Source organism: Dipteris shenzhenensis, chromosome 18, assembly GCF_047967505.1.
Source record: "Dipteris shenzhenensis isolate YYH24624 ecotype China chromosome 18, Dip_SZ_1.0, whole genome shotgun sequence".
NCBI classification, from domain to species: domain Eukaryota; kingdom Viridiplantae; phylum Streptophyta; class Polypodiopsida; order Gleicheniales; family Dipteridaceae; genus Dipteris; species Dipteris shenzhenensis.
Window position 1 is genome coordinate 7,143,959 of NC_141613.1, and position 19,546 is coordinate 7,163,504.

The 19,546-nt window shown below is 43.9% G+C and overlaps 1 protein-coding gene across 1 annotated transcript in view; it reads left to right on the forward strand.

Annotated features, from left to right (window-relative positions):
• ATM (Serine/Threonine-kinase ATM-like protein) overlaps positions 1-19,546 on the forward strand; it is a 312,761-nt gene that overhangs the window by 130,593 nt on the left and 162,622 nt on the right. The window contains exons 41-45 of the mRNA XM_087389269.1: positions 758-829; positions 2,420-2,489; positions 7,359-7,476; positions 7,585-7,708; positions 7,993-8,139. Coding sequence (XP_087245395.1) covers positions 758-829; positions 2,420-2,489; positions 7,359-7,476; positions 7,585-7,708; positions 7,993-8,139 — 531 coding nt within the window. The remainder of the gene's footprint in view (positions 1-757; positions 830-2,419; positions 2,490-7,358; positions 7,477-7,584; positions 7,709-7,992; positions 8,140-19,546) is intronic.

Sequence of the window (19,546 nt, forward strand, 5' to 3'; positions counted from 1 at the left end):
TTGAAAAGTTTGGAGAGGCATGAAAATTTCCCAAAAAGACAAGGACTTCAAAAGGAAACAGTTGTTACACACTTCAGGATGGCAAAATCGTGCCTTTACGAGGACACCATGGAGTGTTCTCAATCGGAACACAGGTGAAGGCGTAGCTGATCAAAATAATAATCAGATAACATGGGCTTAGGGTCATTGCCATCACAGGTGGGTGCCTCCTTGGGTCTTGTTTCATGCTGGTATTCAATACTCTTGGCTTCCTGGCAAGGGAAGAGTTTTCATAGTGAAGGTCTTTTTGAGAGCATATTTGAAGGTGGTGATGGGACCCAGAAAAGCAAAAACTTTTTTGCATAATCCTATCATGTCAATAAGTTCCGGTGGTAGCATAATGTGCTGTGTGCACTTTTGACAGATCATGGGTCCATTGCCCACTCACAGCAAGGCTATCAAATACTTTCTCACCTTGCTAGTCTTTGTATGCATGGAATAATGATGTTTGAATTGTCGATGGACTCATAGATATCAATGCTATCAGTATTCTGTATGCAGCAGCACAATAATTTTGATCAGAGCTACTCTAAGGCTCTTGTATGCATTGTTTATTGCTTTCTTGAGTTCAAGTTCTATCATCTATGTTTTGCACAAAACTATGTCAGGATAATCGGTCTTATTGTTGGAATGAGAGGTGACCTTTTATGTACTCAGGACGTTCTACTACATTCAATGACATGTCATTTCACAGATTCTTACTCTGTTTGTTTTGTAGGGTTTGCTGTCAACTGAAAAAGGTCAGAGAATATATAAAAGTCTGGGCTCAAAAGAGCGCACTTATCTAGATGTAAGTTCTTCTACAGAAACTTATTCCCGTGTCTTCTTTTCTTGTCTTGCTTTGTAGGTGGTTCATCAATAGGAAAGGCCAACGGACATCTAAATAGTATGGGCTCAGAAGAACACACATATAAGATTTGAATTCGCTTGCTCCATTTTGGTGTACCCATGATTACATGAGCAAAGTTCATATTGTTTAATACAAGAGAAGAAGCAGCTAAAAGGTCGTATTGTTATGTTAGTCGACTTACAAGTTACAGTTTAATCATGTTTGATTTGAAGCTCGTACCTTATCATAAGGTGCTGTTTGAAGCATTCCACACCTTTTGGAATGCACCTAATGATAAGGTGTTTTTATCAGGCACCCTTTAAAAAAACCCTAGAAACTTGCAAGATGCTGTTGCAACTCCTTTTACATGGCTTTTGGAGTCTCCTTCCACACCTCGAACCTCTCTCGACCCTCTTACACCTCTCTCACCCCCTCCTTATCACCTTGCCTTCTCTTAGCCCTCTCTCAATGCCCATGCCCTCTTAACCTGTCTTAACCTCTTGCCCTCTTTCAGCCCTGTCGCACCCCTTGCCCTCTCTTTGCCTTCTCTCAGATTAGACTAGGGGGCCTTCCCTCCATGCTTACCAGATCGGGGGACAAGGATGACGGGAGTGACAGTGGCACTTGTTCGCTGCAGGGCCATAGCTAGGAGACCTCAGCGGACCACAGATACCAACAGCCATCAGCGCGCTATCATAGGCTTTTGGCACTGCAGCCTCACATGTGGCCGACGCCCTCTCTCAGTGCCCTTTCAGCCCTCCTTTGATCTCAAAACCCCCATTATAAGATCCTCTCGTAGGTTTTCTCTCATGGTTTCTTTGCTCTTGATGGTCATTTCTGTATGTGGATGTTGCAAGTCATTTCTGTATGTCCTATGCTTCTCTACATGTTATGTAAACATTCCTCCCCTTCTCCCTCTTTTCCAAATATCAAATATAAAAATTTCCAAAGCTTGCACCATAAAATGTTGATTATTAATCTCTTACGGAGCTGGCACCTAATGCACCTCAAATGCTGCGCACGTAAATGCGTTCAATAAGACAATTTATTGTTGAGTGTTGACAACTTCATACTTTCTGCCACAGTGCCTACTCAGTAACATGTGTCCGTTTGTGTCGAGTATACTCATTCTTTACATGGCTGTAATACTTGAATTTAGAATGTTCGTGAAAACGTCCTTCATAGGGAGGTCCCATCAGTACTCAACCAAATGCTTTCTATATAGAAAGGTTTAGTGAAAACTGTCAGAATTTTTAATGTATTTTTTTAGTTAACATATGAAAGCGGTTTTTGGCATGATGTCAATGGTCTGGTTCATAAATCTAGGCTGCAAATTCATTTAAGTCTAGCAGCCAAGTTGAATATGTGCATTAACAGAAAGCACTTAAATGTCTTAAAATTTTCTCTAATTTCAAGTACACATCAAATTTTTATTGCTTTTCAGATAATCTGCTGAATGTTCCTAATAGTTCTTCATATGAAATTGTGCGATCTTTTTCAAAGAGATTTAATAAGTTCGGCCATGTAACTGATCAAACTGGTGATTAACAGGTGTTTTCAAGAGGAGTCAATCTTAAAATGGTGGAGGGCATGCTAAACAATGTACGAGCGGAATCAAGTAGTAAGTAAATCTATAACAGCCCTTTTTCTGAAAGTCACAGTTCAGGCCATATTCTTTCTTTTCTTTAAACTAATAGGTAAGGCAGGAGATGCAAACTATCTGAATGCTCTCTGATGTGAAGGCAAAATGGGCTATAGTTTGACCAAGTCCCTTGTCTGGAAGCACACCAAAACTAAAGAAGTTCTATATTCTCAAGAGAGAAATATTGCAATGGAAGATCCAGTTCATTCAGTCCACTGGCTGCTAGGAATGTTAACTTGGAAATGGGCAATCATAATAATGCCAGCCAAGGTGGGACAAATAAGCTGAAAGGAGGAGTCATGCACACTCATTTTGGAAATGAGTGATTCTAGAATTTCGCACGTTCAAGTGTGCTTCTGATCTGCCATGGGAACCACTAATACATCCCATAAGGAACCATCTTCTTGCTACCTTGGACCGAGCTTTTGTCATCCATCCCATGGAGGAACTGGGTAGTTGCCTCATTTTAAATAGTACATGTGCGTCTGCATCCTCCCATAACACCAATGACAAAGAAGTAACTATGGGCCATCCATCCCATGGAGGAACTGGGTAGTCGGCCTCGTTTTAAAAAAGAACAGGTGCGCGTCTGCATCCTCCCCATAGCACCAATGATAAAGGAGTAGCTATGGGCCATATAAGGATTGGGCAGCTCCATTACCAATTGCAATATGGATAAAAGGCATTGCGACATTCTTCTGACTAAAGTGCTGACCTCTGCATTTACTATATCTAAGAATACATACCAGTTTCTTAGCATACTGTGAATGGTTTTTGAAAAGGTGATTGATGAGACCATAAGCGACCAATTGTAATCTTTGATAGTCCCAATCTCTCTTTTGAAGCTACTATAGATCTGTCTGCTATACTAAACGAAGCTGCATCCTTTTTTGGGAAGGAACTGGGCATGCCGCTTTCCTATATCTCGGTGAAGTAGACAGTGGTGTAACCTACCAATAGAGAGCCTACATCTCTAGCATCTTTGTGAAGGAGAGGGAGTGAGTGAGAGCAAGAGGGAGTGAGAGAGTAGGAAGCTTGGAAGCTGAAGACGTAGTTGCAATAGAATAGAGTGAAAAGAGTACAACACAAAGTGAGAAGGATAAGGTTTTGTCCTAGTGACAAAACCTTAGTAGTCACTAACCATAGTTAGTGAACTAACTGCAGTTAGGGGGAAAAACCTCTAAAAGAGGGAAAAGTGCCCCTAACTAGCTTATTATATTACATTGGTCACTGCTGAATTATATCTATAATTCTAACACCCCCCTGCAGTGCCAATGTCATGTACAAGGCTGATCAATCACCAAACGGATATAAGTTCAAGGCACTGCGAAATGCCTCAAACTTCTCACGTGGTAGCGCTTTGGTGAAAATATCTGCAACGTTGTCATGTGTGGACACAAAGATCATACTGATCTCTCCTGCATGCAACTTCTCTCTGACGTAGTGATAGTGAACCTCAATGTGCTTCGTGCGAGCATGAAACACTGGATTCTTTGCCACTGCAATGGCACTCTGACTATCAGTGAGAATTGGAGAAGGACCCTCCAAAGACAGATGAAGATCAGCAAATAAGCGTCTCAGCCAGACACATTCAACTGTTGCTGTGAAAGCTGCCCTGTACTCAGCTTCACATGATGAGGTAGCCACTGTAGATTGTTTCTTGCTCAGCCATGAAATGCAAGATTTTCCCAAAAAGAAACAATTGCCACTAGTGGACTGCCTAGTGTCATAATCACCAGCCCAATCTGAATCACTGTAGGCATGCATCTGCAAGTCACCCCCCCTGGGAAATAGTAAGCCAAAAGACTTGGTGCCCTGCAAATAACGGAAGATGCGCTTAACTGCCTGCCAATGCATAGTTTTGGGGCTGTGCATGTACCTGCTCACCTGAGATACTGCAAACTGAATATCAGGCCTAGTATTGCAGAGATATATGAGGCATCCAACAGCTTGACTGTAAAGTGTGGCATCAACTGATTCTCCTGCATCATGCATTGTGAGTTTCAGCCCCGGTTCCATAGGAGTAGATATGGGCTTACACTCTTGCATGTTAAATCTGTCCAAGAGTTTCTGAACATACTTGGACTGAGACATAACAGTGCCACGTCTCTCATGAGAGAACTAGATCCCCAAATAAAAGTGAAGCAGCCCCAAATCTGACATGTCAAAGTTGGTCTGCAAATCAGCTTTGAAATCTGCAATTTTTTCTTCATTGGACCCTGTGAGCAGTAAGTCATCAACATAAAGAAGGATGACTAAGATTTCCCCCCCATCCATCTTGATGTAGAGGGTGCTCTCAGTAGGACTATTGTGCAGCCCCTTGCTGGTCAAAAAGGCATGTATTTTGGCATACCATGCACGAGGGGCCTGTTTCAGCCCATATAAAGCTTTATTAAGCTTGCATACTTGAAGTGCATTTGCTGTAATTTCAAAGCCCGGAGGTGGTTTGACATACACCTCTTCCAGCAAGTCCCCATTCAAGAAGGCTGTTTTTATGTCCAACTGATGAACATTCCACTCAAAATGTGCAGCCATTGCAATTACTGATCGGATGGTGGTCATCCGGGATGTAGAAGCAAAAGTCTCCTCATAATCTATGCCCTTTTTCTGAGCATAGCCTTTAGCAACCAGCCTGGCTTTATATCTGTCAATGGAGCCATCTGGCTTCCGTTTGACTTTAAATACCCATCGTGTGCCAATAGCATGTTTACCCTGTGGCAAGTCCACAACATCCCAAGTCTGATTTTTTGCAATGGACTGCAACTCATCGTGGATGGCATTCATCCAATGCACATTACCTTTTGCTTCTTCAAATGTGGCAGGCTCCTCCTCATCAAGGAGAGTACCTGCATATGCTGATTCCACTGAATTAGCACCTTCCATGTGCCTTGCTGCACTGCGAGTCCTGCCAGGTAACGGAGCATCAAGTTTACTCTCCCTGAGAGTTTGTAACAGCCAGTTTGGGACTGTTTTTGCTGCATGTATGTCTGCAATTTCTTGCTGTACCACTTGTTCCACTGCCTGTGGAGGAGGCAAGACATCCTGTGGCGGAAGTGAAGCATTTGAAGGTTGCTGTAAATTCTGATTTGGATCAGAAACATCAGCAGGGGAACCCAAAGCAATGGGTAGCAACCCGTGAAAGACATCCTCTGAAGATGAAGGCATTTGAAAATCAGCCTGAGTGTGAGCTGAATTTTCAGAAAATATCACATCTCTACTTACAATGATTTTGCGTGTAGCAGGATTGTAGAGACGATACCCCTTGCTTTCTGCACTGTATCCAACAAATATGCATTTGATGGCTTTATCTGACAATTTGTGCCTAAATTCAACTGGCACATGTGCATAGGCAAGGCATCCAAAGACTCGGAAGTGATCCACTGAAGGCTTCCTGTCATTCCAGACCTCAAAAGGAGTTTTTGTTTTTAAAGCCTTAGTGGGAGCCCTGTTCAAAATGTAATTGGCACACATCAAACCCTCCAACCAGAATTTATGAGGCATGTGTTTTGCTTTTCAGCATACATCTGTCCATCTCCATGAGGGTTCTATTTTTCCTCTCAGCTTTGCCATTTTGCTGAGGGGTCAGCCTGACTGTGAGCTGATGCACAATACCCTTTTGCTTGAGAAAAGCATCAAATTCTGCAGATAGGTATTCCCCACCTCTATCCGTGCGTAATGTCTGTATCTTGAGTCCGGTTTCATTTTCAACCATGGCTGAAAAGTGTTTAAACACTGTGAACACTTCAGATTTCTTTTTCAGCCCATAAACCCAAGTAAAATTGGAGTAGTCATCAATAAATGTGACAAAGTAGAGATGACCACTTAATGACGGAGTCCTCATGGGACCACAGACATCACTGTGTATAAGCTGCAATTTGCGAATAGCTTTAACTGAACCATCCTTTTTGAAGGGGAATCTATGCATTTTACCTAAAATGCACCCTTCACAGGCATGTGGAGGAGGTATCTCAAGAGGTGGCAATGCATCAACCATTGAAAATTTCTGAAGTGTCATTAAGCTGTTATAATGCATGTGGCCATATCTGGCATGCCATAGTGCTGCATTTTGCATGGCAGCTGTAGGGGTAGAAATTGCCAAAGCATGGGCTGCTCTTTTCTCAAATATATCAAGCTGAAAAAGCCCACGCAGCAGAGTACCAGATAACATTAAGGCATAATTAGCTTCCCTGTCTCGGACAGCACATTTGTCATCCTCAAAGATGACCTGAAATCCCCCTCTGTTAAGAGTGGACACTGAAAGGAGATTTTTGGTTATGCCAGGCACATATAAGACATCAGAAAGTCTGAAAATTGAGCCATCAATTGCAGTGAGCTCAACTTCTCCTGTGCCACGTACTGAATATGAGGAGTTGTTGGCACAAGTGACTTTCTTACCAACAGGAGGTGGATGCAAGGAAGTAAAAAGACACTTCCTCGAAGTGTACAACACAAAGTGAGAAGGATAAGGTTTTGTCCTAGTGACAAAACCTTAGTAGTCACTAACCATAGTTAGTGAACTAATTGCAGTTAGGGGGAAAAACCTCTAAAAGAGGGAAAAGTGCCCCTAACTAGCTTATTATATTACATTGGTCACTGCTGAATTATATCTATAATTCTAACACTTTGGTACGAGCAGATGGGGCCATTTTGGATTTATGAGACATGCCTAAACTATGCAAGTGGCATGCAAATGGTATGAAAATGAAGACAACTGTATGGATGTGAATGAGATCACATATCAAACTTTGTTTTCTTTTAACAAAAGGTGCTTCAACTTGTACGAGACGTTATGTTGGTGACAACTTTTGTTCTGCTTGATCTTCATATAGATTTGTTGTGCCTATGCAGAGAAATCCTTGCCGTTGGAGGATGACACTCTCTGGGAGGTCTACGGAAAAACCTACGATGCATGGATTTGCTCACTTGTGTATTCCCTTATCCACTATTCGGAGGATACCATCCTAAGGTCAGTTTGAGTTTTCTACAATGATATAGAGTACAGATTTTTGGAATTTGTTATAAGCAATCTCTAAGCGATGCAATTCTCATGGCTGTGGAATTGAGTGATGAACAGATTGTGTCAAGGCCTTGTGCATTGTAAGAGCCTCCTTGCTGAGGCTATCATTCCCCATGTGCTTGGAAGTTTAGCTGCAAAGCATGGGTCAACCAGTAACGTCTGCAAACTAATTTCAACGCAGGTTCATTTTCAATCTTGTTTTCTTATTTGAAAATATTTATGTTGGACATTTAAATATACAAGTGAATAAGAAATCGGAAAGTATCTATCACCCATTCAAGAAAATCCTAGTGCCATCATGAGTGTTGGACAGTTTCTTGAGAGTACAATTTTTTTAATTTTAAATTTTTTTTGCAGATTTTAAAGGTAAATCTTATTTTTTCTACTGTTTCCTTGCAATCATTAATACATTTTAGAAATCACAGACATCTGTTTATAATAAAGTAACTACAAATGGTGTTTCAGGTTGGAAAACATATTTTCTGCAACAAGAACCAAAGCACAAGGTCAATTCAACTGTTTCTGGACGCACTAAATAAGCTACGCCGTTGTGTTGTTCTTGAAAGCATGAAAATGGGTCAAGAGGATGTGAAAAGAAGGGAGAAATCAAAGGTAATCAGACAAGCTGAACTGTTAAGCTGTAAATTATATTGTGGCTTAGCCTATGATGGTAATAGTATGATATTATGTTTAGTAGTTTTCAAAATCTCAATTTGAAGTACAGCCACTAGTGTGTATGGCTTTCCACTTTGAGCTAGGTTTAAAGTTCTATCAGAGGAGCTAATAATATAAAACATCTCTGCAAGCCTGCAGAAAGAGGTCTGCAGAAAGAGATGATGATGCACGAATCGAGAAACAGAAACGACAGTGCTTTGAAACAGAGCCACTCAGTGCCCCCCTTTCTTATCAAGTTTGGCATCCCAACGGAATCGGTCTCCTCTACAATAGAAAACAGAGTTTTGTTAATGAAGGATTATGTGTGTGTGTGCGCTCTTTTTTTGATTGTGTGCAGACTCATTACATAGACTATGATGCATACTTGTCATATACTGAGATTTTCAGTTGATGTACTTTTGAGCTCCCCTTTTGGGGGAGCTATTGTGTAATATAAAGCACCAAATTCTTCACAAAAAAAGTGTGTGCACGCACACGCACAATAGTGCTATGACAGTCCTCTTTCTCATTTCAAGGAGTTTTTCTTCCTCTTCCCCTCTATCTGCCTTCATGAGTAACCATTAGGAAAAAAGGGAGCTCATTTTGGGGCCCTGTAAGAAATTCACTATTTTCTCTTTTCTCTCTCTACAAAAGCAAGAAAATATGGATACTTGCATGAGAAATGTCAGTGTGAAAAGGAATAAATATATTCTTTCACATGCTTTACATTCAATGTTCATATAAGAGCGACACTATTCTGTGTAGAATTTGGTGATTCTGACACCGCAGACGCGTCCGGAACGGCCCAAAACCCCAAGAACGGCACTGGAAACGCTGGAATCGGGCATCCGGAGGCCCGGAAACGGCCAAAAAAGGCCGAAAAACGCGATTTGCAGAAAAACGCGATTTGGTACTTTTGAAATCTCAAAAGTACCAAATCGCATTTTTCGGCCTTTTTTGGCCGTTTCCGGGCCTCCGGATGCCCGATTCCAGCGTTTCCAGTGCCGTTCTTGGGTTTTGGGCCGTTTCGGACGCGTCTGCGGTGTCAGAATCACCAAATTCTGCACAGAAAATAAATTTTTTAAAGATTCAAATTAGATCACCTCATTAATGTGACATGCTTCTACGAACATATAGTACTATTTCTTTTTCTTATTTTCATCTTCTTTTGTTGAATTTTCAACATTACGTTGGCCCACTCCTGATTGGTTGAGAGCCTATTTTCTCTCTCTTCTAAAAGGCCCCAAAATGAGCTCCCTTTTTACCTAATGCACCACTTCCTCCCCATGTTATATATTTCTCCCTTCTCATGCAAAGCACTTAGGTAATGCTGGTGCTCTGAGATCCTGTGATTACAAATTTGGATCAAGGATTTACAAAAAGATACCCTCTTCAAAAGCAGAGCAATCAAGCGGGGTTCCTAGAATTAGGGTCATTATCTTTGACCCTAACATCTCCGATAACCACATCATGCCCCAAAGACCTGATGGTTCTTCTTTTCGGCAAAGAGTTGAGATCGCCGGCAAGCAGGGCTGATGTCAGATTTGGTAGAATCTTTGGGCATAAGAAATCTTCCGGTGCAGCCTTCATCCTTGATGGAGTGTTTCCGTGGCACCGCCTTCTCATCCAACACCCACTGCACGTCTTGCACTCAGCCATCATGTGTAGAGAAACATCGGATTCGGTGTGGGCATAAAGAAATCTTCGGATGAAACTTACCCCCACCCAAATTTTTTACTTCCTCCTCCTGCCCGTGCATTAGCGGTTAGAGTTGTTTCTCCTTCACCCCACTGTTCAAGAGGGGACTTCTCTTATCCCAGACCCTGCCCCGATTGAGGCTCTACTGATATTCCAATTCTAGTCATGACTGGTGACACTCCTCACCCTTCTCAGATTGTGGCCAGCATTTCCTAGGCTCAGCCTTGGATAGGGCCACGGATGGTTCTCCCACAGATCCTCTTACAGGCCTAGCCAATCCACCTCAACAGCCCCCTTCGTCTTTTGCCCTTTAGTGAAGGACTTGGCTTCTGCTTCTTCATCGTGTTTGAGTGCAGGGATTATACACTTTGGCGCCAAGCCTTTTTCAGAGGAACTCTTTCTCTCCTTTGGCAGATTATGATGAGGAAGGGTTTGTGCCTTCTACATTTGGTGCCGTGGTTCTTGGTATGTCTATCAAAAGGGTGTCACCCTCCATAGGCATGGGGGTTGTTCCCCTGTGGATTCCCCCCTCCCTTCTCTGCATCTCTAAGAGATGTCCTTCTCAGGAGGGAGTTGTTTCTGCCACCAGGTTGGGTAAGGTGTTCCATGCTACTTCGTCCCGCCAATGAGGATTGTTACTGAAATATACATGGCTCGGTGGTATACCACATGACTGCGGAAGGTCAGCTAATTTGATCCAAGTGTCACTGGGGCTTCTAGTGATGTTTGTTTTTATCCAAGGACACAATGCAGATGCTAGAGATTGTGCTAGGTCAGGTGAATTTCTATTAGTTCGTACCTTCTGGTCACTGGATTTGGGCACTAGGGGAGAAACACTCATTTCAGTTTCAAAGTCTTTTCTTGCCCTAGTGGTGGGACATGGTATCATCACACCATCTAGAGCACAGTGGATTCTCTTTTAATTGGGGGACACAAGATTGGCCTTCTCAACCTTATGCATGAGTTAGAGGGGTTCCCTTATTTACAGATCAGCCACAACCTTGTGCTTATTGGAGGAGAAAGGGGCGAGATGTTTCAGATTTCTAGATCAGTTCGCCAGGGATGCCATCTTGTCCCTTTCTTGTATTATTTTGGCTGGCAGATGTGAAGAGATCTAGTAGCTCGCTAGGAACGGAATGGAAATGTGGAACGCATAATGAAAAGAAAAATGGAAAGGAAAATGAAAGAACAAGTGCTAGGCAATGATAACCAAATACCCACATGTAGATAGCTTGATGTTGACTGATCTCCAAAAGACTCAAGACAAGTACAACATTATATAGTGTGACACTAGACTCTAGAAAGCCATAGTATATATGGGATAACTCCCAATATGACACGTGGCATATCCAGGACTCACTAGAGTATAAAACACCCCCTAGACACCTAGTACACTCATTTTTGACTCACTTTGGCTTCATATTCCAACACCCCCCCATGAAGGCAAGGTGAGAGACTATTGGAATGGAACCAAGAACAGAACATGACAATGATGGTCATCAGAACTGTGCATGCCGATCTAGAACTAGACATGGTTTCCACACAATCTCAGAGGCAAGTGAGCATGGCTCAGAGGCTAGTGAACATAACATAGAAATCTCATCTAGCATGGCTCAAAGGCTCATCATGCATGGATGCATGACCAACTCAGAGGTCTAGGAGACCAATGCACCAACATCCTGGAACTCTCAAGCCAGGCCTGATAAACAAATAGACCTATCAAAGCCAATACATATGGCTCCCATAGTACATCCTCCTTGGCTTCATAACAGGACATGTTAGGAAGCCACACACAAAAAAAAATAGGAAAATCAATACATCTTTTTAGGAGGACTATCCAAGGCACAAGACCTTTAGACTCAATGAAAACCAAACACTCAATACGTATCATTTTAGGGGGACTACCCATGGCAGAGGACCCCAAAATACATCAAGCTTGTAGTAATAAATAATCTCTCTTTGTGAAAGAGATGTCCTTCAAGTAGCTAATGCACATGTGTGCACATCCCTGCGAGTCGATGACCAATCAGAAAGTCAATCAATGCGAAGTACCTCCGGCACTGATCGAATAAGCAATGCTGAAGAAGTCACTTGTTGATGTAGAGTGGTCTACATCAAGCTCGATGTAGTACACTAATCAGAGAGATCACTATAGTGGAGTGTGTCGGAGTAGTATCAGAGAACTTACATTTAGCTCGGGAAGTCTTCACCAAAGTTTAAAGTAGTCACGTGAAGGAGTCACCGCAATGTAATGTCAAGAGCTCACATCAAGTGACGGTCGATGAAGATAGAGGTAGCGTGGACAGCAGCTCCAAGAGAATGACAGGCAGAAGGAGCAAATGGCGGGCTGGAGGAGAGGTCAATGATGAAGAGGATGGACAGCTCCACGTTGAGCTGGTTGCATCATGCTTGGGTTGTCAAAATCATTGAGCTCGAGAACAAAATTCGCGTGCAGAAATAAATTTCGTCACTTCTTGCAAGGGCTGTAACTTTTCACAGAAAACTTGGATTACAATGATGCAAAAACGAAATTTGTAGTACTCCAGGTCCTCTACAACTTTGCTGAAGACACAAAGCCGTGATTCTGCTTCTAGCTCCGGATAGAAGTGTCACATCGTCTGCAGGTCACAGAAAGATGTAATTGAAGGAAGGAGAAGAGAGGTGGCAGATCATGGCATGGAGAAGAGAGCTCAAGGAAGGAGAGAAGAGGGCAGCTTTCCAAGGAGGAGGAGTTAGAGTAGCTTCATTTGTCTCCCTCACCTCAACCTCTTGGAAGGGAAAGGGAAAGAGAGCATGGCTAGGAACATGGCTCTGATACCATATAAAGAGAGCATGATACTGCTGTTTTTTTCAATGCCACTCTACAAAAGAGACCTGATACAATGATCAGAGGGGTGTAACCCCGCTAAGCGGGCATCAACACCCTTGATGAGTTAAGAAAAAGAAAATCCATAATCATGATCATAATGTTACCAATACATAAAGAGGGAAAAACTCTTTGAGGCGAGGCGTCAATCCTGAAAAGGAAGCATCACCATGTGAGGCTGCTGTGGTGGCATAAAACCTATGATGGGACGTTGGGGCATGCATGGCCCGTTGTGGTCTCTTGGCAATTGCCCTACGATGAACAAGTGCCACTATCACCTCTATGGGTCGTGTCTTTGGTGTACTAAACATGGAGGGAAGGTCTCCTAATATGATTTGTGCCGTAGTCTGCCTGGTGACGAGTCTATCATACCTCTGGCTTTGGTCCTTCTGTCCAACGTCTCTATAAGCCCTGCTTGTCAGTGCTATCTGGCTGGAAAAACTCAGGGATCATGCTCTGGGGGGAATCTTGTTGTGTATCCTAATCTCGCCTACGTGTCTTGAGCAATGACTCCTTGTGTTAGACAGCCTCATGATGAAGGCTGCCAAGCATCTTTGGTTTGGGTAACAGAGGAGGCTGGATAGGGATCTGAAACTGTCTCTGAAAGATAATGATAGAGACCTTTGGTCTGATAGTACACGGGGCATCTAAAAGCAAAGTGCTCCTTTGACTCGATCCTCTCTGGGTAATGCCGAGGCGGTATGATGAGACGCGGAATTGTTCGATAGATATCCTCAAGGAGTGGGGAAGGTGGATCCGTGTGTCTTGGTGGATTGACGAAGCCTCGTATGTAATCCGCAGGTAATGGTCTCTATAGAAGCTAAGCTTGACACGAAGCTCCTAGGTGCCAAGTCCTAAATGCGAATAGCTGTGAGAGATCCTCTCAAATGACCTAGTTCAGCGGCCTCGAAAGCTATGTTGGAAGGGAGGTCACCTGTCTATGTGTAGCCCTAGTCTCTCAAACCATCTGCACGCCAACACTTGTGGTCGCCCACCTGCTATTTGTGCCATGGATGAGGACAAGGGCAGCCAAATAATCCTACGTCACCTTGTGGTGCAGAAGCCATATTATCTAATGCGGTAGAAATACATGTTAACCTGAAACTCCACATCGAGCTATAGTGGGGATGCTCTGAACTCAACCAGGACTATCTGATGTAGGACAGAGGGTGTATTGGCGGATCATCCGTGAAAGCATGAGAACCTGAAGGCTCTCAACTTGTGTCCTTTTTGTCTCCGACAGGTCTAGCCCATAACAAGGGCTGCCATACATGCCTGCTGGTTGAACCAAAAAGTCAAAGAGAGGGGTTTTGGTCCGAGGGTCCTAGAAGTGGGAATGAAAACACTGCCTCTTTGAGTCTGGCCAGTGTGGCATACCCCTTGCTCAATTAGGCCTGTAGTGTTGGTCGTATCGTGAAGATCGGGCCGGAGAAAAGGATACCCAAGTAAGTGTAGGATGCAACTACCTCCACCAGATCATGTGTCTCACAGAAGGTATGGAGTGCATCTAAGTGTTGCTGGAGACCCTCTGCTGAGGAAGAGAGCAAGACTACATCATTTGCGTATAGGAGAATCTGAAGCAAGGAACCTGCTAGGGAACAACCAACCTCTCCTAGTGGCCCAATAAAGGTCTCAAGCTCATCTATGAGGCTGAAGAAGGTTGGTGATAATGGACAACGTTGTTTGACCCCAATGCTGCTCATGGTCACCTTTGCGCTCCCCGCGCTTGTCCGTACTTGACCTGAGACTCTCACATAAGGTGCCATGACTACCCAAGTCATCTCATGGTCGTATCCCAACTCTTGTAAACGTCTGATGAGTTGTGTCCTTAGCATTGTGTGAAACGCCTTGTGGAAATCCCCAAAGCAACAATAAACGCTCTGTCTCTGTGTCCTGGCCTCCTCGATGACCCATTGAGAGTAAGTATATGATCCATAGTCTTGTGATCTATCCGGAAGCCTATATGTCCCATGGCGCAAAAACCCTGAAGCTATGCTACTAGGCTAACTTCTGCGTCAAGTACTGTTGCATAGATCTTGGACATGACATGTCCAATCATAATGGTCTTGTAGTTTTTCAGGCTCATGGGATCTCTTGCCTTGTTAATGAAGGTGATGATGTTAAGGGTCCAAGTGCGTGGGAAGCGTGTGTGAACTATTTCATTGAAAAGATTTAGTAAGATCGGGGCCAAGTCTTTGATTCCATATGCAATGAATTCAATACGTAGGCCCTCGTGATCTTTCGCTCGGCTGTTGTGAAGCTTCAGAGTTGCACATTTGACACCACTCTTGCCATGTTAGGAACGTTGGAGGATAATTTCATTAGATGCATACAACCGTGCTCTGCTTTCACATGTGGTGTTTGGATGGATAGTACTAGGTGGATATTACCTCATCCTATCTTAGGGCTCCCTCCTCTCCTCTTAGGGCTGCTATCCTGAAAGCTTGGGCCAGCTTCAGGAGTACTATTCGGATAGTCCTCCCTTCTTCTTTGGAAGAGATTGATAGATACCCTATCATGGGGAATGAGAGTATATATGATGAGCATGGCAGATCACTTGGTACTTTCATAGCTACCTGAGGTCCTGAGACTCTAGTCAGTAAGTCACCTCAGGGGGCGTGCATGGAGAATCTAATAGATTGATGCATCCATACCCTTGGATTGGGTTCTTTTGGGTGACATGGATATACCTTGGTCTACTTGGCTTGGGGCCTTTACGGGATCAGGGATCCCACTTGAGGTCATAAGATTTCAAGATCAAGCGGAGATGCCTTGGTTTTTTATGTCCATTCTAGGGGTAGGCTGTCCAGGTCCATGGAAAATATACTTATACAATTTTCACTTCAGGCTATCAAGGTTGTAGGTCATCCTCAAGCCAAGAATCACCGTGCCATATAGTATCTAAACCCCATCCCAGATCACATCTCCTTGGTTTCATCGAGGCTTTGACTCTATGGAAGTGTCCCCATAAAATATTTACGGTGGGATCTCGAGGAGTGGGAATGGATTGATGCAGGGCACCGAGAGAGCCACCCCTTCTTTAGATACATAGTTAGTAATGCCAAGAAGTTTCAGGCACTCGAGGCACACTAGAGCTCTTTCATTGGCGGGATTTTCAGATTTTTGCTGATTTTCACATGTCATTTTAAAATACTCTGGAAATCTTTCAGGAATAGGAAAAACAACTCTTTTCTTTTGGCTTTCTATTCATGGAGGAGTGTAGCGAACCAATGGATTCATTGCCTTTTTGTTGAGGAGTCTACTTAGCATTGTTTATTGGACTACAGACAAGCAAGGATCATCTGGAAGGGTATTGCTAGATTATTGAGCACCTTCATGCATTCCTGTTTTCATGAACTAGGGCTCGGTAGCTTAGCTTAGCTTTCGAGGCCTCATGTGTTTTATGAGAGACATGACTTTTCTTGGGCTCTTTTGGTTTGACAACATTTGGTTGAGTCATCTGTTTGGATGACGTTTTTTGATCTCCATATAGACCTTTCTCATGCCTCTTTGGATACGTCATGGGTGATTTAGGTGTGCATATCAGCATGGCACATTTGGAGAAAGAAAGAAAGAAAGAAAGTTTGTTAAAGTCTCCTAAAGATCGATGGGTCTAGCATATGTCAATCTGGTTGGAGGCCTGCTTTCCCTAAGAAATCCCTAATACAATGAACAAAAGGGTGGAGCTACTAAGCAAGCATCCTAACCCATGTTAGAAAATTGTGTAGACATATTCAGTGATATCATCATACATGTCCACCATAACCATAACCATACACATCCATCCTGGCGTCATCACCGGAGACGTACAGTAGGCATACATAATGTCAAGATGCACTTAATGACAAACTAGGTGTTGTAGGCAAGAAAGCCCATGATGGAAGGCTGTCTGCTATCTGGATGAGTAACCCGTTGTGCCCTCTTGGCTGCTACCTGACGTTTGACGAACGCCACTGTAACCCCGGTCGGTTGTACCCCAGGTCTGAAAATAGAGGAGATGTTAGTAAGTGTGATCGGTGCGTCTTTCCTCTGTCGAGTGTGTCGCGTCTCGGCCTCAGGGTCTCTGCCTCTCCTACTGACCGTGTTTGTGGCAGCAACCTACTCTGCCTGGAAGAACTCTGTCATCATACTTTGTGATGGGCCAGGCACGGCCCCCTGCTCCTGTCTCCTCAACCTGATGAGATGATCTCTATGCTGAACTGCCTCGTGAACAAAAGCTGCCAAGCATCTCTGATCTGGGTATAGGAGTCGTCTGGAGAGGCCCTTGAATCCATCTCTGAAAAGGCAATGGTATCGTCCACGAATCTCATAGTAGATAGGGCAACAGAAGAAAAAGTGCTCTTCTGACTCCACCTCATGGTGCTCACACAATGTGCATATACGACTCTCCTTGGGTATCCCCTCTGCTCGTCCGCTCTTGATACGGAGTCGGTGCGATGTCACACGTAACTGTCCAAGGGCAATCCTGAGTGAATGTGGTAGGTGAATCTGGGTGTACCCCGGTGGGATGATAAAACTCTCCGCTGAAATGTGCAGCCAGTGGTCCTGATAGAAACTGAGCTTCACACGGAGCTCTACCTGTGCTAGCGAGGTCCTAAATGTGTGCGGTTGTAGGAGATCCTCGCGTATGATTGGGTTGAATTCGTTGCCCTGGAACGGGACAAATGGGGCGTCAATGCTGTATTGGAAGGGTGGCAGCCTGTCTATATGAAAACGCAATCTCTCAAACCACCTGCATGTTTGCGCATACCAACATCTCTCATTACCCTGAGCTGTTAATGCCATAGAAGATGTTTTAATTACATCCGAAACAGTGCAACAAACTTGTCCCAACATGCTTCTGTGCACTATCAAAGTGAGCTTTGATGCATGACCCTGATTTATGTGGGTAAAAAACATTTGTTGCTCAACAATTGGTGAGCAATTGGATAGGGCTATTTGCATGCAGCCTAAGATGTGGACCGATCTACTACTGGGCAAGTCCCGACTGGCGATTGTGTGAATGACTGTATGCAGTCATATTAGTAAAGCGAACAATGATTCTTGTAAGGTGCTGAAGGTCGCTATGGGTCGCAAGGGTCTGGCAAACCCTGATACGCTAGAAATACAACATCATGGCTGTTGTGTGCTAAGGACCAACACTGAAGGTGTTGCGCGTCAGTAGCTGCTGCTGCTGGTGTTAAGCACCGAAGCTGTACATTGGCTGGCGTTGGGCTATGCAACTACCTTGGTTGGTATTGAGTTTTGAGGTGCACGCATGGTATCAAAACATTGTTCATGCATATGTTGCATCAAGTTTCTCGAGCAAAGTATGCATGATTTGTTAGCTTTCCTAAAATTTTGGGAGGCATGGAGCTTTTTTTCCCAAAGAAAATAATTTTATTATGGAAAACTCCCAGAGCAATGCTTCAAGGGAGAAGTACATCATGCGAGGCATGAGAAAACCAATACACTGATGGGGCAGAATCACCTATAAAAAAGCTAGAGAAAATCTAAGGTTGAGAATGAAAGTGTCACCTCAACCATGCAGGGGACTCCGAAAACAAACAGGCAATCACTCCACTAGGGCTCTACTCCCCTGGTGGAAGATACTCGTGATGACCCCTGCATGCTCCCGGAAATAGCCACCATGGTGTATATTATATCTGTCCAAATATTTGCCAATGTGCGTGCAGGGTGGACCTGGGATCTATCAAGGCCTCTGCGCATCTATCCAGAGACATTTAGATGTACTAATGGCTTTTTGCAAGTCACATGACTTGAAGGTCAACAAGGGTAAAACCAAGGTTATGATCTTCAACACCTCCAAGGCGGCTGCACACAGAGAGCGGTTAACTTTTGACGGGGCACTAGTTAAGATCGTTTCATCATACACATACTTGGGAGTTCTGTTTTCTGGACCTATCTTCATGATGAGACTGGTGATGCAGGCATGCCTAACTAGACGTTACGCCTCCCTACTTGCACTTTCAAGACCTGCGGACCAAGGTTCTTCTTTTCGAATCCTTGGTCTGACCTGTGGGCATGTATGGTAGCACCTGTTGGGGACTGGACCTCTCCGACACAGAGTGGACTCGAGTGGAGAGATTACAGGTTCTCCTACTCTCGCAGATGATACGCAGCAAGCCATATGTCCCTCATCGGATAATTCAATTCAAGCTGAGTTCGGAGCATCTCCACTACAGTTAGCTGCAGCATTCCAGACTATCTTCACCTCTACCGCGTGCACGCGTATGGCTCATGTACGACAGGGCGACGCAGGCTACCTTGGTTGGCAACAATCAACGCTGCTATTGTCAAAGGGTATATGTTCTCATTCACAACGCCCAATAGCTTCTTGTCGAACAACGTTTTTTCCCACAATAGCCACCGTTGCTTTGATCGTCAAAGCACAGTAAATTGTGAACTAGTAATGCAAAATTGCCTTAGTTGGCTACACCTTCTAACAGGTTGCAGAACCCTGCTAAAACTGAGAGGTGTTGGCACCCAAAATATCCTCCCAGCTAGCCCAGCTGAAAAACCTCATGTAGAATTTCTTTGTTGATGCATATTATAGTTTTTGCTACAAGGCCCCAATTCCCGGGATGAATTTCCAGGCCAGTCACTATGTAAAAACCCATAATCGATGGCACCCAGATACACCCATTACAGGTGTTCACGGGTATTTGGTGTGACACGGTTCACACTTTGATAGCCATATGGGCTAGCATGCAGGGCCCTTCACGGGCAGCCTCTTCTAGAAGGACTATATTTCTGCGAGTTTGGAGAGGTTCTCCCTTTTTCTCGGAGGTTTCTACTGGA